Source organism: Lupinus angustifolius, chromosome LG06 (assembly GCF_001865875.1).
Source record: "Lupinus angustifolius cultivar Tanjil chromosome LG06, LupAngTanjil_v1.0, whole genome shotgun sequence".
NCBI lineage: Eukaryota > Viridiplantae > Streptophyta > Magnoliopsida > Fabales > Fabaceae > Lupinus > Lupinus angustifolius.
In genome coordinates, this window is record NC_032014.1 from 15,037,518 (window position 1) to 15,063,054 (window position 25,537).

At 32.5% G+C, this 25,537-nt stretch overlaps 1 protein-coding gene across 3 annotated transcripts; it reads left to right on the forward strand.

The window, feature by feature from the left end:
- On the forward strand, positions 8,187–18,791 carry LOC109350036 (oxysterol-binding protein-related protein 2A). Of its 3 annotated transcripts, none has more exons than XM_019591154.1 (11): positions 8,189–8,932; positions 10,827–11,186; positions 12,939–13,035; positions 13,861–14,279; positions 14,384–14,539; positions 15,153–15,320; positions 15,410–15,550; positions 16,330–16,557; positions 16,673–16,786; positions 17,761–17,950; positions 18,392–18,791. In XM_019591154.1, the coding sequence occupies exons 1-10, from the start codon at positions 8,507–8,509 to the stop codon at positions 17,938–17,940; spliced, it is 2,289 nt and encodes a 762-aa protein (XP_019446699.1). In that variant the 5' UTR covers positions 8,189–8,506; the 3' UTR covers positions 17,941–17,950; positions 18,392–18,791. The 3 variants fall into 3 exon arrangements, 2 of the variants coding, with proteins under 2 accessions (XP_019446699.1, XP_019446698.1); XM_019591153.1 differs by having other exon boundaries at positions 17,761–17,951; positions 18,396–18,784; XR_002108061.1 differs by lacking the exon at positions 18,392–18,791 and having other exon boundaries at positions 8,187–8,932; positions 16,641–16,786; positions 17,761–17,885.

A 25,537-nucleotide genomic window follows, 5' to 3' on the forward strand; every position in this document is an offset into this window, starting at 1 on the left:
TCAGAAAATATACCCAGACCTTGCGAGAAAAGTCATCAACAAAGGTAACAAAATACCTAGAACCTCCTAGGGATGGTTCCTGAGTGGGTCCTCATACATCAGTGTGGACATAATCTAGAATGTCTAGAGTCCTGTGTTGGCCAGCCTTGAAACTAACTCGTGTCTGTTTCCCAAACACACAATACTTGCACAAATCTAGCTTGCATTTGTTGACTCCCATCAATAGTCATCTTTTGCATAGTTCTGTCATACCACGCACACTCATGTGTCCCAAATGCATGTGCCATAATTTTGTAGCACCATGGTCTAAATCTGCTGAGATCTCTTCAGCCACTCCAGCAACTCCACCTACAACTGTTCTCCCTAACAACTTGTAAGTGTTCCCTGCAGTCCTTTTACCCTTCATCACAGTCAGAGCACCTTTTTGCATACTCGAAGAATATCACTGTCCCCATCAGCTCTGTAGCTAAACCCTCTGGCCTGCAATGTCCCCAAAGAAACCAAATTCTTCTTCAAATCTGGTATGTGCCTAACCTCACATAACGTCTTCACTACACCATATGGTGAACCATTCTCTGTTTGGCGTAACCTCACATAACGTCACATAACGTCTCCCATACAAATAATTTCACATGCTTTATTATTTCTGAGATACACGAAACCAAAATTGCATACCCTGTATGTGGTGAACCATTCTCTGTTTGGTGTCATGTGGTGGGAACAATCAGTATCATATCCACTCATCTGTACTATAATTTGATGATACAGATAGTAGATCAACTTCACTATTGTAACCAGAGTCATCTTTCTGTGCAACATTTGTAGATGTAGATACTCCACCTTTCCCCACCGGCTTGCTAGGACTCCATTCATTGGGACAATCCTTTTTGTAATGCACAGTCTGTTTGCACTTATAACACTCTACTGGTGTTTTGCCCCTGGAATTTGGTCTTTTCCCTTTAGCAGGACCTCACAATAGTATCTGCCCACAAGCTACCAACTCTCTGATCTTATGAAATTTCACATTAATATGTTTGGTCCTAGCATGATACACCTGATTCTTAGCCAAGAAGATAGCACTTTGACTGTCACAATGCAGTGGAACTGCTCAATGTCTAACTCATTTACCAGCCCCATAAGCCACAGGGCTTCTTTAGAAGCTTCACCAACTGCCATGTACTCTACTTCAGTTGTGGACATAGCAGCAACAGACTGAACTGATGATCTCCACATAACAGGTGAAGTCATATATTCACTAAGATGGAGATTCTTGTGTAGATTTCTTAAGAAGCGAGATATTCGTCTATTTCAATCAAGGTGGAGATTGTTGGGGATGTTTGAAATATGTTATTATATGAAGTCCCACATTGCCTAGAATTAGAATAGAGTAGAACATCAATGTTATATATTGGACTCAAGTCCCTTGTTATAATGTGCACTAGATATAAGCACCAAATAGGAATACCCCATGGGCAGGTAGGCCCATGGATGTGCTATGGATTGTAATCTTAATTCTCTAATAATATCTTGGTAGCCGCTTAGTGCTCCCGGGATGTAGGCACAATTGGCCGAATCCCGTTAACAAATTCTCTTGTTTCTTTTCTTCTATGTGCTTGTATGTCCTTTATTTGATTGTTTGTGGCCAACGCTGCGCAACGATCGCTTTCTGTTGGGAACAAGCGAACAATCAAATAGTAAAGAGTATAGAGACAAGAGAATAACACAAGAGATTTGGTAACGAGGTTCGACCAATTGTGCCTACGTCCCCGGGAGCGTTGAGCGGCTACCACTATATATTATTAGAGAATAAGGATTAGTGTTTTACTATTCTTCTCCTTGTTACATTAGGTTTACATAACATCAATATATATTGCCCTCTACACCAACCCTTTTACATCAGCCCAAACCCATAACTTGTATTGCTGTTATCTAGAGATATGAGTCATTGCACAACAGTATCTTTTCTTTCATGTGTTATTTCCAAGTGATCAACTTATGTTAAAATAAAATTGTGACTTCCCAAATAATTCTTTATAATTAAAAAAAAATTGTTATAATTTTTATTTTTAATTCAAAATCCAATTTGACAATTAATTGTACTTTTGTTTAAAATTTGAGATAAATAATTTGTAAAAAAGAGGAGATTTACTTCATAATAATTTGTTTAACTTGAAACTCGACTTGATATCAAAATAAGTTATGTTTTCAGTTTGGTTGAAGTTCATGAATTGTTCAACTAGATTAGCCAACTCAAATCGGTTTGAGTCATCAAGAGTTTGCAAATTGTCTAGTTCAACTTATTAACTCGATTTGTTCAGTTTCTCAGTTTGAATGATTATTATTTATTTAATACGTATAAAATTAAATTTTTCTACGTGTATATATATATACACACATAATTATAGAGAATAATTCAAATGATAATAGCTCATATAAAAATTGTGAGAGCAATAAACCTAAGGAACTAAGCCATACAATCCTACCTAAATTATTAAGATTAAAAATTAGTTAGTGATCATATAATCACTTAAAACATTATCTTTTAATATTGATCATTAAAATTAGATCTAGTCTATATTAATTATTTTTATTTCTCACAATAAAAATATTTTTACATGAGTCATTTCTCATACATATATACATACAAATATATATACATATAGGAATTGACTCAAATGAGAACAATTGATATTGTGATAAATGAGAATTATTGAATCTTCTTTGAATGGTTAAAATTTAAAGATAAATGGACATGATTTGATCATGTGATAATTAAATAATTTTTAATCATAATCATTCATATATGATTGTATGATCTATATTTATTGTTTTCACATATCTATATGAGAGTTGATCTTACTTGAGTCACACATATATATGTACACGATATATATAAACATTTATGCACATATATAAATCAAGTCAACTCATGAACCTGATAAATCAAACTGTATTTTGCTCAAAATTCGATTCGTATATTTAACGGGCTTAATTTTTAGTTCAAGTTTGACTTGTTTGTATCATGAACGAAGTTTATTAAACTAAATAACAAGTCAAGTTTCAAACAATTGTCGAATTGATCTAACTTATTATAATCCCTCTCTAAAAGTTTTAAAATCAAAACTAGAAGAAAAATGAAAAGAAAATATGTCGAACAAGTCAAGCATAAAGTAGCATTGGATCCGGTTGAATTACATGGCTTGATGACTTTTAATAATCTTTAACACCATTGACCAATCTCCAACTCAATTGATGACCATGACTTGTGTTATAGATTCTAACCCTAAGTGTAGATTTAGAACCTCAAATTGAAACTATAACTACATTCTCCGCTTATCTTCTTGCATCTATCTATGAGATAGGCCATTGATACTCCAAATTATATATTCACATTATCTCTACTAATTTATTATAATTTTACTTTTTATTTTGTAGAACATTTGATTGGTTAAAGGAAGTAAATAAGCATTTAAAAGTGCCAATAGTCTGACGATATCTATGTTTTCAATTTCAACATTGAGAAATATTGAAAACCTCTTTTTTCGTATAATTAAACAAAGACACTAATCTATTTCCTAAAGACAGAGATTTCACTTGAGGTTGTCACTTCAGCATGGTCCTCTTCCTATACACCACAACAATATTATTTTTATTTTTTAGTAATAAGAGACCTCAAATCTTTATAACTAGTGCACCAATTTTCCTTATCATCTACTCTATATATCCACAGATAAATATATTCAATTTGTAATTCCTTAATTATTGCCTGGCGAATAATCACAAAAATTATATATTAAAGAGAGTAAATTCATGATTACACAACAAATAACAATTATAATGCAGATCAATTCACTACCTTCTTAGACTCAATATGCTCAGTTTTACACATTTTTGTATTTTTTAAGTAATTTCAGATGTTAAAATGGTAGGAGACATAAAAAAGGCTTCTTGATGAATCAAGAAGTATGAGAGAAAATCATGAATAGGAAAATTAAAACTTTCGATATTGAATTGAGTTACAAGGAATAAGAGAATTACTCTTCATATGTCGATTTGTTCAGTTTCTCAGTTTGAATGATTATTATTTATTTAATACGTATAAAATTAAATTTTTCTACGTGTATATATATATACACACATAATTATAGAGAATAATTCAAATGATAATAGCTCATATAAAAATTGTGAGAGCAATAAACCTAAGGAACTAAGCCATACAATCCTACCTAAATTATTAAGATTAAAAATTAGTTAGTGATCATATAATCACTTAAAACATTATCTTTTAATATTGATCATTAAAATTAGATCTAGTCTATATTAATTATTTTTATTTCTCACAATAAAAATATTTTTACATGAGTCATTTCTCATACATATATACATACAAATATATATACATATAGGAATTGACTCAAATGAGAACAATTGATATTGTGATAAATGAGAATTATTGAATCTTCTTTGAATGGTTAAAATTTAAAGATAAATGGACATGATTTGATCATGTGATAATTAAATAATTTTTAATCATAATCATTCATATATGATTGTATGATCTATATTTATTGTTTTCACATATCTATATGAGAGTTGATCTTACTTGAGTCACACATATATATGTACACGATATATATAAACATTTATGCACATATATAAATCAAGTCAACTCATGAACCTGATAAATCAAACTGTATTTTGCTCAAAATTCGATTCGTATATTTAACGGGCTTAATTTTTAGTTCAAGTTTGACTTGTTTGTATCATGAACGAAGTTTATTAAACTAAATAACAAGTCAAGTTTCAAACAATTGTCGAATTGATCTAACTTATTATAATCCCTCTCTAAAAGTTTTAAAATCAAAACTAGAAGAAAAATGAAAAGAAAATATGTCGAACAAGTCAAGCATAAAGTAGCATTGGATCCGGTTGAATTACATGGCTTGATGACTTTTAATAATCTTTAACACCATTGACCAATCTCCAACTCAATTGATGACCATGACTTGTGTTATAGATTCTAACCCTAAGTGTAGATTTAGAACCTCAAATTGAAACTATAACTACATTCTCCGCTTATCTTCTTGCATCTATCTATGAGATAGGCCATTGATACTCCAAATTATATATTCACATTATCTCTACTAATTTATTATAATTTTACTTTTTATTTTGTAGAACATTTGATTGGTTAAAGGAAGTAAATAAGCATTTAAAAGTGCCAATAGTCTGACGATATCTATGTTTTCAATTTCAACATTGAGAAATATTGAAAACCTCTTTTTTCGTATAATTAAACAAAGACACTAATCTATTTCCTAAAGACAGAGATTTCACTTGAGGTTGTCACTTCAGCATGGTCCTCTTCCTATACACCACAACAATATTATTTTTATTTTTTAGTAATAAGAGACCTCAAATCTTTATAACTAGTGCACCAATTTTCCTTATCATCTACTCTATATATCCACAGATAAATATATTCAATTTGTAATTCCTTAATTATTGCCTGGCGAATAATCACAAAAATTATATATTAAAGAGAGTAAATTCATGATTACACAACAAATAACAATTATAATGCAGATCAATTCACTACCTTCTTAGACTCAATATGCTCAGTTTTACACATTTTTGTATTTTTTAAGTAATTTCAGATGTTAAAATGGTAGGAGACATAAAAAAGGCTTCTTGATGAATCAAGAAGTATGAGAGAAAATCATGAATAGGAAAATTAAAACTTTCGATATTGAATTGAGTTACAAGGAATAAGAGAATTACTCTTCATATGCTACAATGTCTAACTAATAACTAACTAGTTAATCGATTAATTAAACTCTTAATCGATTAACGAAAACAATATTAGAACTAACAAACTGAAATCAACGAACAACTTTAACATCACCTCAAGTTAGAATGTGTCAAGCATTCCAAGCTTGAAATGATTGTGTTGAACATCACAAGTACTCTAATACATCTTCTTGCCGGTGAGCAAATCTTCGTCTCCTAGTCTTGAAATCTGAACATGAAGCAATACTGATCCTTATATGTTATTTCAATAAATAAAAAATTACACACTATAATGTTGTATGTTTAATGAGAGAAAAATGGGGTAAAGAAAATAAAGTAATAAAGAAAAGAGATATTTGGGGTAAATGATAAAAAATAAGAAAAGAATGTGAAGTGATTCTTGTTGTCGTTGAGAGACTTCTTTCATTTTCTTGAACTGTATTGCTGCATCTTTCTCTTTCTTTCTTGGAAAAGATCAAACACCTAGCAATGTGACTATATATTCATGTGTTGAATGAATATCAACATATTCAACCTTTTTCTGTGTTAAAACAAGAAGTACTTTTGCATGGTTTCAATGAAACGGTGGTTCATGGTTTCCTTCTGACTCAATAAGGCTTCTGATCTTCCTCATCTTTCTTCAAAGAAGATCTTCCATAATAAGCAATCTTTATTTTTCTTTGTGCTTGTTGAAATGCCACCTTCTCTCTACTCAGTACAGCTATGCTCCCACCAGGTTCTTGATTATAATAAGAGTCTTCTACTAAATGTCATGATAATAGAAAGAAAGCATTGATCACACAATTAGTCTCCACATTTGAAAACAGATGCATAAGATGGAAGAAAGAAGAACATGAAATGGAGAAATAGAAGCATAAGCGAAAACTGTATAATTATTGCTCTAATGTCATGTTAAAATAGTAGGAGACATGAAAAAGGCTTCTTGATGAATCAATAAGTGTGTGAGAAAACCATGAATGATAAAATTGAAACTTTCGATATTGAATTGAGTTACAAGGAAGAAGGGAATCACCCTTTATGTACTACAATGTCTAACTAATAAATAACTAGTTAATCGATCAACGAAAACAAAATTACAACTAACAAACTGAAATCAACTAACAACTTTAACATCACACCCTTTTTTATCGACTTATGGAATGATAGAATTTGTGAGAGTGAATATGTGCTTCTCTCTAATGTGATCATATTTGATAGTAATTAAGTATTTGTTTGATCAATCACATGAAATGATATATGGAGTAACACAATTTATAAGAGAGAAGATGTGCTCCCATCTTTGATATGATGCCCCACCAAAAGTAAAGGTTAAAATTGTAAAGGAAAAAAAAGGACATCCTTCAACTAATGCATCATGTAAATGGAGAATAGATTATTTAATCTTGGGTGGAGTAGAAAGAGAGGAGAAAGAGAATGAGATGAAAGAAGTTGAAGATAAATATTATTTTTTTCTCCTATAGGGGAAGAAAAAGTAAAAAATGAAATGAGATTCACCAATTTTTTTCCTCCTCTCACATGGAGAGGAAAGATAGAGGAGTAAAATCACTTCTTTATATTATTTTTCTATACAAACAAACAATACAAAAGTACTAAAAAGGTGTTGATCTAGTGATCTCATTAGATTCTTAGGTTAAGCATAATGTTAATAATTTAACTTTTGAGAGTAACACTTATAGAAATGAACTTTTTGGGATTGAAAATTCTTATTCTTTATCTATAGAAGGAGAGAATATCATTGATTATACTAAAAATATACCAAACTTTACTTTGCTTCTTATATTTTCTTTCTTTTCAATCTCTTTCTCAAATTTATCCTTTCTCACTTTCTTTTCTCCCACCAAAGGGAGCATTGGTCACCCCAGCTTGATTAGTAAAAAATCATAGGATACATAAGCATTCAATGATGACAATAAATGCACCTTATCCATGTTTCAACTCTCACACAATTTTATTGTAAAAGAAAATAAATAAATTAACGTTCTTCAGATGGATAATTAGATACACTGATGCAACAATTATCTCAACTTTTTTGCTTAACAACAAATCTTTTTGAAAGGACTTATAGATACCATGAGATTTTACCACACCAATAAAGCCTTTTTATTTTATATATACATCACAATCGATGTTTTTATTTTAATAAAACCAATAAGCCCTCTAACAACCCCAAGTACCTGTCTACATTTTCTATTACTCAATTATAATTTTATAACAAAATTACAATTAACTATGATTGATAAATAATGAGTAGAAATAATAATAGAAACTTTGAAATAAGCTATTCTAAGACCTCTATCTTTATTACAGAATCACCAACCTTCCTTACCCATATACTCTATGTATCTAACTATATATATCTTCACTTCTGTTTCTACATGTCTCTCCCTCTTCCAAACAAAAATTTTATTCACTTACAAGCACAAACTCTTATCTACAAAATAGAACATTTTTTAATTTTTTATATACTGATCTTATATATTTAGTTTAATATATAGTTTAATTTAATCAATGCATCTTCTTCTTCTTCTCTCATCTGTTTATTAATTAATCTTCATTCTTCGATCTACAATCTCTCTCAGTTTCAGAGCTTTGTTGAGAACCCTAAACCATTGAACTCATTCGATTTTCATTGCAGTTTCTGTTCCAATGAAGAACTGACACAAAAAAGGAAGAAGATTTTTTTAGAGTAGTGAAAATGCGAGTGAAGGAAATGCACCCTTTATGCTGCATCTCCCTCGAGAATCCAGGGATCGGAAGCCACTCGCCGGAGCCAGACACGGCGTTGCTGTCAAGGACAAAGAGCCTTCCGGCGAGTTTCGCGGCGAGTGGATCTGAACTCGTTAATGGCGGTGGATCGGAGGCGACGGTGGCCGGCATTCTGTATAAGTGGACGAATTACGGCAAAGGATGGAGATCCCGGTGGTTCCTCCTCCGCAATGGAGTCTTAACTTACGCTAAGATCCGGTGGCCGGAAAATCTCAACCTTCTCTCTCCTCTCGACGATGTTCGCCTTATCGGAGAAGTCTCCGCCAATCGCCTCTCCAGGATGGACTCCGCCTCCGCCACCATGCGCCGTAAAAATCACAAACCACCGTCGTCTTCCGGCGTTGTACATCTCAAGGTAAAAAATAATACTTTTTATTTTTTTACATTAAAATAAACTATTTGATTTTTTGAACTCAAAGGAATATATGATAATGGAAACATTAAGAAAGGTTAACGATTTTGTGATAGTGTGAATCTGAATCACCCGTTATAGTGTGGGTCAGGTCTTTCGTTCTCACTTTGGCACTTTCATATTCACCGTTTTGGCGCTATCTCATTGCATCTTTTCTGTACACTCAAACATACCTTTATTATTTTACAAAAAAAGAAACAACAAATTGTTATTTTTTATGCTATGGTTTCTGGTACAAAGTTCTCATTCGTTGATTTCATCAACATCAACATTAACATTAACATGATTCAGATTTAGATAGTTCTTATGCTGCCAGTGAAAAGAAAAAATAAAGTTAGACATAAAAAAATTAAATTGATCATTGATGCCTGAGCAGTAATGTCAAAACCCATTGGGTTTCTAGTTTCTAGTTTCTACTTTCTACTTTCTACCATTGAGCTTGTGTGTGATTTCAAAAACCCCAAACCTTTTTAATTTCTTGGTTTTACGGTTTTAACTGGTTGTTAATGTTGAGTGGGTCACATCAACAGGTGTCTGAGTGAGAAGTGTAGGGAATAGCCTACAAATTATAGCCCTATGGCATTAACTTAATGTCACATCATCTATCACTTCTTCATTTCTGTGTTTCTTCCCTTCATCTGCATTAACTTCTTCTCTGTGCTCTCTGCATTAAAAATTTCCTTGCTTTCTTCTTCATATACTATTTTTACCTTTCTACTCCCTCCTACTTTTTCCTTAGTATACCATTTCTTTCTGCAATTCCAACCTTGTTTCTTTGCCATTTTAGTCTACAGGTAAAAATCAACATTAAACACACCAAATTGCATTCTTTGTGAAACCTTTGGATTGTAGAGAATATAATTTTTTATTGGTTTTTCAGTTTGTTTTCCCTTTTCTTCCATAATGGTAATAGAAGGCTTGAATAACTTGACTTGAAAGCGTTACATTCTAGAGCTGATTTTTTAAATAGGTAGTAGTTAGGGTATTGGAGTGTGTTTGTGTGTGGTGGGGTTTGTTGAAGATGTGAGTTACTTTGTAAATTGTAATGCCTTGACGTCAATGTAAAGCAGCAATCATGAAAAGTTGATACAGAGATTTTTTTCTTCAAGTTATTGTTTTTTATTCTTGTTATACAATTCAAAAATAGAAAAGTGAAAACATGTACGTGAGGATTATCTCACCATTGTGGTGGGGTATCATGTAAGTTCAATATTTTATTGTAATTACTTAAATGTGTGCTTCTCCTCCTACTGTTTATGTTCAAATTCAAGAATCACTCCTCTCCTCTTGGATAAAAGGGAAAAACAAAAGAAAGTTGGAGACAGTAAGTTTTTGTTTGTTAACATCATTATCTTGAATTTGAGTCATTCTTTAGTACTTGAAATCATGATATAACTGGTGAGGTTATTTCATTTCAAGCTTCCTGTGTATCACTTTTTCTTTCTCAATGTGGGTAATTTTCCCTACTTGCGCTCCCCGTGCTGGCATGTTGAATAATATCACTCTTCTAGTAGTTGATATAGTTTGTACAGTGTTTCAATTTTGCACTCTAAACTTTGTTTAGTATTTTACTGTTTCCTATCATTATATTATACTATAAATCATTATTATGTTTTTTCTTTTTCTTTCTGTACATAGAATAATAAAAAAAGTGCAGTAGACAATAGTATAAATGTGTATGACTTTTATTTAGAAATCAATGTCATTTGTTGTAAGTTGACAAAGTAAAAAACTTTAAACTATCATTGCACAACCATTGAACCAAGATAATATTTGTTTAAAATGTTGCTTCTTTTGACTGAAATTGAAGTTATCTCATACGCATATTGTATAGCAGATCTCATCATTTAGAGAGAGCAAGTCAGATGATAGGAAGTTCTACATATTTACATCAACAAAGACTCTTCATCTGAGAACAGATTCAAGGAAAGACCGTGTGGCTTGGATTCAAGCTTTGGTGTCAACTCGTGGCTTGTATTCACTTCAACCACTCAATGATCATATCTCACTTGCATCAAATCACATATCTGTATCAACTGAGAGGCTTAAAAAGCGCTTGCTTGAAGAGGGTACCAATGAGAACCTTGTAAAAGAGTGTGAACAAATCATGCTCACTGAGTTCTCTGATTTACAAGGGCAGCTTAAAATCTTATTTCAAGAACGAACAGATTTGCTTGATACAATAAGGCAGTTGGAGGTAATTTCATAACTTCTGGATTTCTTGTCATAATTTCTTCAGTGTAATTCAGTTTATAATGAAACAATAACAATCAAGCTTTTATCTCACTCGATGATGTCGACTATATGGATCGAATGATGCCATAATATTTTATCATAAATCATATTTATTGGCAGAGCATTGACCTTTAAGTCTTTCTTCATCATTCTCACCTATGATTTTTCTTAGTCTCCCCCTTCTCTAGGAATTGGACTAGCCTCCATTTGATCTACTTTCTTTATGGGGGTTTCTATCGGTCTCTTCCACACATGTCCAAACCAAACGTGATTATGCTATCTTTTCTACTATAGGAGCTAATCCAAATTTATATTTACAAAATTTATCTATTATTTTACCATTAAAAAATGGGTCTCAAGCCACAAAACCAACTGAAAAACAATATACAGTACCAACTTGAAAACAAAACTAATCTAGTAGTTTTGTCATTGCTTATTAGGTATTAGTTACTCCTGTGTCCTCATTTAACAACATTTCAAATTTAGTAGAATAAAAGTGTAATAGTCTAATAGGTCATGTAGGTTCTCTAAATCTTGAATCACACAACAATTTAGTTAGTCCAAGTGCTTATTTTCTAAAAGTAACTTAGGTCGACTAATAATGAGTCAGGTTGATTAAACATTCACTGAAATTACTTGCATGATATTCTAGAAGTTTCATGTCAGACATATGCTTTGGTGTCGTTCCTTTTAATTAATATTAGTATTCTAAATTGTTGTGGCAATTTTATTAGTTGTATGCTTTACCATTGAATAATGTTAACTGAAATTGCTTGCATAATTAATATTTTAAAGCTTGTTGTCAGATCTGTTTTGTGCAAATCCCTTTTTCTTTAAAGTGACGAAACATTTTTTCTAATGCCTCACAGCTTTCACTTTTTTGAACTTAACTATTTGTCATATTTCCAACTTTCATTTTAGCCTGCCAAAGTTAATAATAATATAGTTTTTCCCCTATTATCTTGTATTTAATTAGATTTCATTTCAGGGTTCTAATTTCATAGTGTTTTTTTTGGGTCTTGTGATGCCTATAATCCATAGAGTTTTAATTTTTCAACATGATCTATGAAAATATTTCATATATGCAAATAAATGTTGATGCATTTTCTCCCAAATCCCTGGTGTGAGGTTTTCCCCTCTGAAATGCCTATGGTTATTATTAATTTACTTTGCATATGTAATATATATAACTATATATTAATAGTTAATGTGACTCTGAGTTTATAAAAACACAAGGATATACTTGATTAATATATACGTGGCTCTAGCATCATATGATAAGATAAACAACTAACTTGTATTGGTACAATTTTAAACTAAGGTGGTATTTTTTGTGATATACCAGAAGTAGGTCGAATTTGCATGTTAGATCACATGACAATGTTTGGTTCATTTGGTCATGCATTTTGGTAGATCTGTTGGTTTCTCTACACTGTCTCTTAAAGAGTCATGTCACCAGTGACTTTGTATGATGGTATCCCCCACCCAAAAGAAACGGTACAATTCATGGTTCTCATAATTTATTATCATTTGCCATTGTTTCCATCCTCTTATTCATTTCCCTTCCTTGCTTTATATATATATATATATATATATTAAATTATATTCGAATTCAACTATCTTATCATTGTTCTTTCTGCATTTCTACAGATTTAGATGTGAAAGCTTTATATGAGATTTGGTAAATTATTCTTTTGTTGGTCATTATTAACAGGCAGCTAATGTTGAAGCCGATGCATCTGCCATACATGACAGTGAATACCAATTAACCAAGAATGTATTATCAAGGCTAGGACGTGGAAAATTTAGTGGTACCACTATATTTGTCACTTATGCTTCTCATTGTAATTTATACTTCTGCTTTGTCTGTTCTTATCCTTATTTGATGTAATAAATGTATGGGCATATTCAGAATCTTTGTGTTGATAGTTATCATTGGGGCCTATAGTTCTGTCTTTAGAAGCATACAAAGAATATTGCTGACGTCATATTGTTTCAACTCTTCTTGAATTGTGTTGAAAAATAATTTGTTTAATGTTGTTACAATATCAACCAATATTTTTCTATCTTATCTAAGCTGTTTTGCTTCAAGTCCACCACCTCTTATGAGTATTTTACAGGCATCTTCATGCAGTTCTTGTCTTTGACCTATACAACATTTAGATCTTTCATTATTTCCTTACATTTTTAGTGTCATGTTCATATTATTTTTCAAAAGTCTACCTTGTTGGCCAAGTGTGCTTATTAAGTGTATGTTTTAGTTAAATTAATAGTGTTGCTAGATTCTGGTTCACATCCCTATACTTGTTTGGTTTCTGCTAATACATTTGATTTTATTTATAATCCAATTCAACTATGAGCTTGAGGTCCTGAGCCTACTAACTTCTCATTCACTTGAACAAGAAAAAGAATTATTCTTCAAAAACATGTTTCTCCTCTGTGGATACTCTATTTATTAATAATCATATGTACTATAAATTACCATATATATGTATGAAATGCCATTTTTGTCTTCTGATAACTGTGAAATATCTTTGTGTATAGTTTACATCTAATCTGTCTGCAAGTATCCATATATATGATTTCGTCTTTTCGTTATGCTGTGTTAGTTCTCACATACAGTTCTTGGTTTTCAGAATGCAGTACAACTGAATCATCCGATGATATTGAAAAACAGGAGCTAGAGGAGGTCTCAGATGAAGATGAAATCATATATTATGATACTAGAGAGGATTTTACAGAACCTGGTTTTGAATGTGGGTCAATAGGAGCTCTGGATCAGGTGAACAAGTCTGGGGAAGCTAACACACAATGCACTAATATGGAGAATAATTATGTGTATCCTCAGATAGCAAGAAGAAGAAAGCTACCGGATCCCGTTGAGAAAGAGAAGGGCGTTAGTCTTTGGTCGATGATCAAAGACAATGTGGGCAAAGATCTCACACGAGTTTGTCTTCCTGTATATTTTAACGAGCCGATATCATCTCTTCAAAAATGTTTCGAGGACTTGGAGTACTCTTATCTTCTGGATCGAGCTTATGAATATGGAAAATCAGTAAGATACACTTCTTCCTCTTTATTTGCATAAACAATCTAAGCTTCAAACTATTGTATCATTATTAAATTTGGTCCCTTTAACCATTTCAATTTCATTTTCAGGGAAATAGTCTCCAACGGGCGCTGAATGTTGCTGCCTTTGCAGTTTCTGGATATGCATCATCTGAAGGTCGTCACTGTAAACCCTTTAACCCTCTGCTAGGGGAAACTTATGAAGCTGATTACCCTGACAAAGGACTTCGCTTCTTTTCTGAGAAGGTTAGTAGTACCTTAACCATATATGGCTTGTGGTTTTGTTTTGGTTTGGATGTTTGTCACTCAACCCTAACGTTATATATCATTGTGTAGATTTCAAACAAATTTACTTTCATATGACATCTATATGTTGCAAGCCCAGCGAATTGTTAACTTAAATTGAGTAGTGGAACGAAATTAAAGAGGAGATACTAACTGAGTGTAGGCATCTGCTACTGGGAAGAGTGAAGAACTGTTTTGTTATGTCATTCTTTTGTTATTGGCGTAAATAAATAAAAAATACGCTGATCAAAGACCAAAACAACCATACTATATGTTAACAGAAACTTACCAAGAAGGGGCCATCAAGATGGCTTATGGTTTAAAGGTAGTGACCTCCATTGCACTTAGACGAGGTTCTATGTCATATTAGTTAATTGATACAATCTTGACAGGGAACATAACCTCCATCACTTATGTTTGACTTGATTACATTTGACAGTCTTTTTCATTTCAAAAGTTACTGTCATGCTAGTGGATTTCTTTGTGTAATCCTCCCTCGGTTGGATGAAGATTATAAAAATTTATACTAAAGACAAAATGTGATGTTTTCTGACAATAATTATATATGAAACAGGTCAGTCACCATCCAACTGTGATTGCATGCCACTGTGAAGGTAAAGGATGGAAGTTTTGGGCTGACAGCAACATCCGTTCAAAGTTTTGGGGGAGGTCAATTCAACTTGACCCAGTTGGAGTTCTGACCCTAGAGTTTGATGATGGTGAAATATTCCAGTGGAGCAAGGTTATAAATAAAACTTGATATCACTCTGTTTGCATGGACTATTTATATTCTAAATTCATCTTATACAATGTTGTTGTTTCTCTATGTAGGTCACAACAACAATTTATAATCTTATCCTTGGCAAAATATATTGTGATCATCATGGAAACATGGATATACGTGGTAATCGCCATCATTCATGCAAACTCAAGTTTAAAGAGCAGTCAATTCTTGACCGAAATCCCCACCAGGTACTTGCTGCTTTGTACTTGTTGAAGCCTGCTGATCTATTATATACTTATAGTGCTTTAGTTTGTTCCTACTTTATTTATATTATTAACTTTTTGGGGAGAAAAAGTATGCAGTTCGCCATTATTTTGATAATTTTGTAAATCCCATGAACTTTACCTTCTTTAAATTACTGTTTTGTTAACCTCAGCTCTTAGGTTAAGGATAAGAGTATAAAAATGATTTTTTTTTTTACAGAAAGTAAGTATAAGAAAACCCTAAATTTTAACTTATTTTAAAAAATTGTTTTTTATTTATTTTATAAGGAAAGGAAATATATTATTAATCAAGTTTTTATTAACAATTAAAAGAGTTAAATGTCAAAATTAATCCTATAAAGATGCAAGCGTGACACTTCACACTTGGTCCTCCAAAGAAGTGAGTTACCAATTAAATTCTCCAAAGTTTACAAAAATGGGAGCACCACCGTAGTCCTCTTGGGAGCATATTTGATTTCACTTTAAATCGTCCATGGATCTAATTTTATACTATGGGCATTTCATTCTTAGGAATCTTATTATTCTGTGATACTTTATTTTGAGTACCAAGTTGAAGTTGTTGTATCTTTAAAAGACAAGTTTGTTTTTTTATTCTAATTAATAAACAATCATGTATTCGTGCTAATTGACGAAAAAGATATTTTAATGTGGTATTACCATTAGTTCAAAAATCCCAAACTTCTTATTTTCTGTCCTTTTCACCTAATGTTTTGTTCAGTAACATGTATCCTATGTCTAATTAGGTACAAGGGTTTGTTGAAGACGTTATGGGACAAAAGGTTGCCACATTAGTTGGCAAGTGGGATGAAAGCTTGTATTATATTAATGGTGATGTGAATGTGAAGCCAAAAGATTTCACTTCATTAGATGCATCATTGTTGTGGAAAAGGACTATGCCACCTGCCAATCTCACTCGCTACAATTTGACATCATTTGCCATCACACTAAATGAGCTTACTCCAGGACTGAAGGTACAACAATGATGCATTATATCATTCTTTGATATGCATTTTTCCTTTCTCTTCCTATATGCATATCTAATTGTTTGTTATAGCCTTTTTCTGATCCCGGGTATTTGGGTTAAAGGAGAAGCTTCCACCCACGGATTCGAGGTTGAGACCCGATCAGCGGCACCTAGAGAATGGGGAATATGAGAAGGCTAATATAGAGAAACAAAGGTTGGAAAAGAGGCAAAGAATGGTATGTTTGAAAGTTCTTCCCTTTTGAGTAGTTTGTAAAAGAAGCATGCATTCTCTCTTTTCTCTTTTCCCCTCTTGTATTTGGAGTTCTTGTTGTAAATGTTGGGTGGAATAAGCCTAATGTATAGGAATCACACTCCTCTCCTTCGGCGAATGTTGTTACTTTTACTTTTACACTTAACGGTAAAACTGTCAACTCATTGTAATTCGAGGGTAAAAATGTCCTATCATATTACTTATCACTTTTGCTTTTGAGATATTTTCTTATCCCGTAAGGGAGAGGATCCTCACCCAATATAGTGTTACTGGAGAAGCTCTCTTATGTTTATATAAGAGCATCTGCATCTCCAACCCTTTAAGTTGGTCCGGAAACATTTTTTACTTGTCATGCTTCCTAATACTCAAAGCAACTTAAACTAAAACTTCGTTTCAACCCTAAAGAACACCCACCAAAGGTTCTTAAATGGGACTTACAACCTTACCCCATACACCACATATGGAGCCCATTTGATGGTAAAAAACACAATAAAAACGTAGCTTGAGGAAGCTCCTATGCTTCCGAAGCAATGCTTTGTCAGCACCCAGCACCCTCTAATGGTGCTCTAGTTCTCACAGTTCTTACTTAGGAACGAGGGCTAAAAACAGGCATTAGAGCTGCCAAAGGTACTTTTTTGGTGATTAAGTTAAGTACCCTTAGGTAGCATTTGGTACAGAATAGGACAAAAGGAGAACATTATAAAAGATTAAAAAATTAACTGTTTGATTCCACTGCAAGAGTTGGAACTAGAATAGAACAAGATATATTGCTCTATCTTTTTCTATCCACATATTAAAGGCAACCTTAATTAATGATAGGCAGCTTGTTGTGTATATGTGTATATAGTTAAGTTTGGATTGAAATTTGAAGTAAGTGTTCGTAATATAACCTATACGATCAGTTTTAAGATCTCATTCAGAATCCACCTATTCATGCAGTCAAGGAAAATGCAAGAAAATGGTTGGAAACCTAGGTGGTTCTACCAAGGAGGTGAAAATGGAACATTTGGATATATTGGCGGATACTGGGAAGCAAGAGCTCAAGGGAAATGGAATGAATGCCCAAATATATTTGGTGAATTTAATGAAGACATTGTTGATCATTCAGATGCATCTTGATTTTAGTTCAGGTAACGTGCTTTGTTCCAAAACATGTTTGATACAATTCTCTAAAAAACTTATACTCTATACTTGTTGGGAAGTAAGTCCCATATCGCCTATCCCTTTGTCTCGGTAATGGTTTAAATACTTGTTGGGATACTCATCTTATTATCAATTAGTTTTTAAGATGGAACATTATCTTGGTATCAGAGCCAAAACTTAACTTCTCTTTGGTTCTCGTAGGCCAAAAAATGTCCCCTTTAGTCATAGGTCAAAAGTAACTTTTTCTGATCCGGCAGACTTCTGTGGAGGGGGTATGTTGGAAAATTAGTCCAATATTGCCTATCACTTCAAATTGTTAAATGGTTTTGAGATTAAATGTTAACATGAGAGGGAACCTCTTTTAAGTCTTCTAGCGTAAGTTCCTTTAGAAATAGAGATCCTGTGGCAATGACAAGTTAATACTTTTGCAGATAATGATATTGGATGCCTACTATAGCCTGTGGCGGGTTTATCTTAAACCTTGCACGGCCATTTGTTTTACAGAGTGGAAGGGAGAAGAAGTAGCAAAATTAGCTTAAAGGAAATTGTATCTGAAAATTGATTTTGTGAATTCTTGTAAATGATTTTATTCACCAATGGCTGGTGAAGTTGTAATTTTCTTGACCTAGTGGACTAAGGCTTGCACCTGCACAGCTATGCAGGGAGCTATGTTGAACTGAGAATCTCAAACCGAGGCTGTTATTTCTCAATTAGATGAGCAAAAGAATTCAACTTAGCAAAATTTGTTGAGATTAGGGGTTGTATGAAATATTGTTATAATTTCTTCTAAAATAAATTTTTATAGTATGTAATTATTATTTGGGGTATTAACTATATAGCTTATGTAAGATGCTCTCCCTTTATCCTGATATAGCTACTGACTTGGCCGAATGGTTATTGATTAGTTTCATATTTGGTTGCAATTTCTTGGAAATAAATGACAACATTTATTATCTCATTTGAAGTGAACCACTGCATCATTCGAAGTTAAAAAATTATGACATTGCAGTTGAGTTTTTGTGGTATAAACTGAATGAAAACAAAAGAATGAAGGTCTAAGATAATAAATTCTCAAGGCATCAGCTAACGTTAACTTAGAGTTCAAGTGGAATAGAATCAACTGAAGTAAAAGAAAATGAATTTCCGGTTCCTATTTTTCCAAGATAATTTGTACAAGCATTTCCTTCCCTTATTAAAAATACATTAGTTTAAGTATTGAATATGATTGAAACATGTTATTTTATGAAGTCTTATATTGATATGGATGAAAGTATTAATGTTATATATTAGACTCAAATTGTTATTACTTGCATTGCACCAATTAGAAGTACATCATGACCTTGGGCCTTGAGCCCATGAGTGCTGTATAACTTAATTATTATTCTATAATAATATTTTGGTGGTTCTACAATGCTTTGAGGATATAGGTACAATTGTTTAAATCTCGTAATTAAATTATCTTGTTTTCTTCTTTTCTATTTATTCTCTGCTTCTTATTTTATTGCTCATGGCTAGTGTTGTACAAAAATCTCTTCAATTGTACCATCAATTATTGTTAGAGTCAATTGATAGATAGCTCTTAGCCTAAGCACCAAGTATGATAAATTAGGGTTAAAGACGTGTTCGAAGGACAAGGTCTATCAAAAATATTGCACAAGAATATACTAGATGAGTTGAAGGAGAAAGAAACATGACAAAACCGTGGTGACGATCACAACTTTGTTGGATCCAAAACCTGAGAAGTCCATGCATTGGATTGGAACCAATGTGGAAATAGAGATTCAAGTGTTGTGTCAGGTGCTGACAATATCTCTTTACATGTTGGAGAGATTGATCTCATTTATGATGATGAATGGAGTACCCTTATGGCATGTTTATGACATCATGGTAAATGATATTAATTGCTAGTCAATCCACAAAAGCACATTGATACTGACTTACTTGGACGCAGGGTGTAACACGTGCATTGACTTTGATGCAATGTGTAACACAAGCATTGGTAGAAATGTAAGGTGTGACATGAACATTGACTTGAACGCAAGAGTGTCATGAGCATTGATTGACATTGATACAATCTATGTGTTGGGAGTATACTTCTTATGATGGAGTATGATAATTATTTTGAACTATGATAGTTGGAGTAGACATTGGTGGTAGCGGTTGAGATTTTTCAAGGAAGCTCCAAGGTTCAGCTTGACTGAGTATTGAAGAAATCAATTGTTGGTGAACTTTGGTGTAGATGTTCTATAATATCGAAAGCTATCCTAATAATGGCGAGCTATGTGACGTGTTCTGTTAGACCGCGGTGCAAGAAATTGCATTACAAGTTTGGAGAGTTAGACTATTGGTAACATCACCAAGGATACTCAGAAAAGACTTATGGTGAATGGGAACATGCTTTTATGTGGAGGAGCTGTTAAAGAAAATTAGGCATTGAGTAAGGTGGAAGGTGATATTCGCTGAAATGAAGATTCTTGCGTAGATTTTCTAAGGAGTGAGATATTCATCTATTTCAATCAAGATGAAGATTGTCGGAGATGCTTGAAATATGTTATTATATGAAGACTCACATTACCTAGTATATAGTAGAGAAGAACATCAATATTATATATTGGACTCAAGTCATTTATTATTACTTGCATCACACTAATTAGAAGCATTTCATGTGCCTTAGGCCTAGAGTGTGTTATAGCTTATAATATTTATTCTCTAATAATATATTGGTAGTTGTTCATCGTTCCCGAAATTTAGGCACAATTGACTGTATATCGTTAACAAATTATATTGTTTTCTTATTTTCTATTTATTTTTTGTTCCTTATGTAATTGTTTGTGGCCAAAACTTTTTTTGATCACCAGTTGTTAGTATGTTAGTATTTGGTGTGAGTGAGACTCGAACCCTCAATTTCCTTCACTCTAACTCTGACCATCAAACCATCTTATAACTCTTTTTTATATTTTTTAAATTTGATATGGGTGAGACTCGAACCCACAACCATATTCACTATATTCCTCAAACTTCTTCACCTTAATCATCAAATTACCTTTATGACTCACAATTTGTGGCACTTACTTTGGAAGGATCTCTTCTCCTATACTAACAATAAGATCCAAATGAAGTACCCTTACATTCCAAAACTTTTGATTTTTGGGCTTTTTACCTTTTCATTTTAATTTGTTCTAAATCTTCTGTGTTGTAGAAACCCTAAACGCAATTATATTTTTCCAACTGTACTTTTATATATGTATTACATTCTCCATTTCATTTATTTTTATCCCTTTTCATTTGAATTTCTTCTAAATCTTCTGTGTTGAAGAAACCCAAAACACAATTATATTTTTCCATATATACTTTTATATATGTATTATTACCTCCTCCTTTTCATTTCTTGTCATCCCTTTTCTTAATTATGGGAAGTATATGAAAAATCAAATGAGAATATTTTAATGAAGTGTTGTACAATAATTATACTGATTATGCAATCATACCAGTCAAAACTGGTTATACTGACCAGTTTTCAGTTGAACCGTACCAGTCATACTGGTCGATTTTTATTTAAAATGATTTTTTTAATGAAGATAAAAAAAATATTGGTTTTTTATTGATTTTTCAAAATTAATGATTATATACGTATATTTAATTTCATTGGTATACGGTTTAATTAGTGAAACACCGAATGAACCGTTATATCACTCTACCTCCTAACCGGTACGGTATTAATAACACTGTTTTAATGTAAATATATACAATTTCTTGATACATTAGTGTAACCTTAAAGATGAGAAGGTTTTTTAATTTGATTGGAGGGAGTATCAGTTTTAGCCTTTTCAATGGATGTTTGTCTCTTCTCTCTTATTTATAATGCCACCCAAGTTAGCATTATCCTATTTAATTATTGAATTGAATTCATTTTTTAAATAGCTATTCTCGGATATTTGTGGACATGATATATACTATTGAATTGAATCCATTTTGTCATGTGTTTTTTCAGAAAAGAAATGTTTCTAATTAACTATCATTTTCTAATTTAAAAAAAATTACCATGGAGAGAAAAAATAATAATGGAGTAGAGTGAGGAAAGAATGTGAGAATAATATAATAGAAAAAATAATAAAAAAATTTAAAGCAAAAATATTCAATAATTTCCTTGATTTTGTTTTAGAATAACCTAGAACTAATTAGATAGAAAAATTCCCTTACGAGGAGCAATTTTAGATGCACAGCTCACGTCAATGACATGCATATTAATTTTAGTCTGTTTTACTAGAGCTGTACATGCTCACACTGTCAAGGCGTTGCGATGTGCTGTATACTCAACGCTAAAGAAACAATAATATCAACTTCAATTGGTGCTTTCTCTTCATTTATTTAGTAAATGAAATAATGTTAATATAAGTCACACACTGGATATGTGACTGAGCCATTGCTTATAAGATTTAGGCAATATTCATCATATGACCTAATTTTTGAGATTGAGTTATGTCTGTGATTTCTAATATGGTATCTTTTTGACATTTTTAGAGATTTCCATGAAAAGGGAAATTGTAGCCGAAGTCATCATATATTTTGGGTGCCTTATTCCCAAGAAGGAGAACTTCTTGTCTTTGAATGAGTATAAGCCAATTTCTTTGATAGGTTGTATCTACAAGATTCTCTCCAAAGTTCTTGCAAATCGACTTAAAAAGAAATAGGAAAGGGACACATGAAATCAATACCCCAAACATCAAAAACCTCTGAAAATAACATAGGTGTAAGACTGAGTTGACAACTAAGAGAGGGGGGGAATTAGTTGTCTTAAATCTATGATAGATTTTTTGGCAAATTTCAGAGTTAGTAGCAGTAGAAAAGTTATGCAGAAAAATATCAAATAAATTTAAGGAGATAAGGAAGAAGAGAGTACTCAGATAGTTTTATATTGGTTCACATTCTTCTCTACCGAAGGTACATCTAGTGCTCTTGCAGCACAAAAGATTTCTTCACTAGATATTAAGAGTAGTAATTAGAAATTCTCACTCAGAGACTTCCTTGTACCTTACTCACTCTCTAATACCTATGTCACTCTTTGGAAAACAACATTTTCAAGTAATTCTATCCCCTTTCTTATCACACCATTGTGATAGAAAATATTTCAGCAAATTGAATGAAGAAAACTTTAACAATGGCAATGATTTCCTTTACAAGATTTGAACACTATGATCTCTTGCAATCCGGTAACTCTTTATACACTTAGTTATAATGCTCAGAAGGTTTGAAAATCTTTGAAACTACACTTAAAGCAACTTCAGAAAATTTAATCTGAAAGTTAAGAACAAGTTGTAGAAACTGCAGAAAAAGTGTTTCATAAAAATTCAGATTGTGTATGTGAGTTGTGTTTTTGAATTATGAGTTTGAATGTCTTTAAATAGACTTTTCAATCAGTCATGACACCTCTATGAAAAGGTAGGAGTCGATTAGAATGAAGCCATTACGTTTGGGGTGAAAGCTGTTCAGTTTGAATCTGGAAATCTGGTATAACAACGCTCAATAATCGATTATAGCATTGACGTAATCGACTACCCAAACATTTTGTCCAACTGAGTAATCGATTACCACACTATGTAATTGGTTACTCTCATATACTGTAATCATGTAATCGATTACTGAAAGGGAGTAATCGATTACCCTGTTCAGTTTTTGTTGGGTAACTCGTTTCTCACTCATATAACCTATTACTTAGTTCTGGTAACATGTTACTTCGTCAGAGTAACCTATTACTTAGATCCAGTGACCTGTTACTTAGATCAAGTAACTTGTTACATAATATTTTGAAAATTGTTTTTATTTATACTTGTATTTTTAATTTTCTTTCAAATATATTTTTGAGCATTACTATTAATTGTATATTATAGAGTATAAGGATAGAAGTATATTTAGACTTAGACTCTAAATTCCTTGAAGCTTTATCTTCATTATCTTCATAAGTATTTTTCCTTTTATTCTTTATGTGATGTTGGTGTCTTCATCAAAATCGTGCCAATGTCAGGAGCAAGATCTTCTTCAAAATCTCCCCATTTTTGATGATGACAAATCAATATCTTCTTGACAGTGTAGTTTTCTAAGAGTAGTATACTTTGTGATATTTTGACATGACTTGAGTATGCTCCCCCTATTTTTGTATGTTCCCCATTTGATTTGGAGTTATGTGCCTAAAAGAATTTTAGACAGAAAATACACTCTCCCAACTCCCCCGTTGACTTCATCAAAAATAAGAAATGCCTAGAGTCTAGCATACACGATTTGTATATAGCAAACAAAAATGCAACATAGCATAACATAAAACTAAAAAGATGTTCATACATTATTAAAACAACCCGAAAACATATAAAAAGTCAACAGTCACACAACATTACAAAGAGAAACTTAGATATCAATTATTCTAAGACTCAAGCTCAGTACTATCGTCACCAAGATCCATGTTGTTGATCTTATAGGATAGACGTTGAAGTTCAACTTGGACTTATTTATTTTGAGCATCTAGAACATCCATATGATTAGAGATGTAGCCTCGAAGAGAGAATAAATCGTACATGATCATCTGATTGGTAGGCATGGCAGCAGATGAAGATGACTCAACATCAAATTCAGAAGGTTGAGGTTTAGGAGGGTTAACAGAGACATCTACATTTGGATCAGCAGGTGCAACCTATCAATTACTTCGATGCTTATAGATTCCATCAAATTGGTATCGAAAGAAACCCATTTTGTGGATCACATCCACATCGATCTTACTATTGTTAAGTATCAGTGGTCTAGGAACACCTAGAAGGGAGGGGGGATGAATAGGTGTAGTGGTTAACAATCACTGCTTCTTTAACCAAAACCCAACTGCTGGAAAACAGCCCAGTTAATTGATTAACAACAGGATTTAATCGATTAACTATTGCAAATAACAAAATGATTTGACAGACAATTTGCACAGTAATTAAAACAAAATTGAATAGATATAATACAAATATTTTTACGCACAATTATTAAGTATATGACAGTAAACAAATATCCAACTTTTCAATTACAGATTCAATTTATAATGGCAAGAAACATTAAGAAGATAAAGAGAGAAAGAATAGTGCAAAAAAGATTTTTATCCTGGTTCGTTTGCGGTCCCCTGCAAACTACATCCAAGCCTCCCCTTCTGGATCAGGTAGATTTTCTTTCTTCACAATATTGAAAAATGGATACAAATACCAATTCAATTACAAGCACATAGGACACTCCCTTCTTGAAATCTAGGATCTCTAAATCCTTGGTTTGACTATATCCTTCGCCTATGAGAAAACCTTTCTCGTGAACTAGCTCCAACCAAGATCCTTATCCTCAAATCAAGACCTCCTAGCCTTGGTGAAGAACCTCAATCTTTGTGGTGATCTCACACCAAGAGACAAATCCAGACTACACAAAAACACGTTAAACAACAAGGTATACTAAGCACAATGATGCTTAAAATATGACAAGATAAAGACTCAAAGATTAACCCTTTTACTAACCACTTAAGCCATCAAGATTCAAATGAGTTAATCAATATCAGTATACAAAT

Coding starts and splice junctions, on each gene's coding strand:
- LOC109350036 (XM_019591154.1), top strand. CDS start 8,507: ATGCGAGTGAAGGAAATGCACCCTTTATGCTGCATCTCCCTCGAGAAT. Junction 8,933..10,826: donor CCGGCGTTGTACATCTCAAG/GTAAAAAATAAT, acceptor ATTGTATAGCAG/ATCTCATCATTTAGAGAGAG. Junction 15,321..15,409: donor AAATATTCCAGTGGAGCAAG/GTTATAAATAAA, acceptor TTCTCTATGTAG/GTCACAACAACAATTTATAA.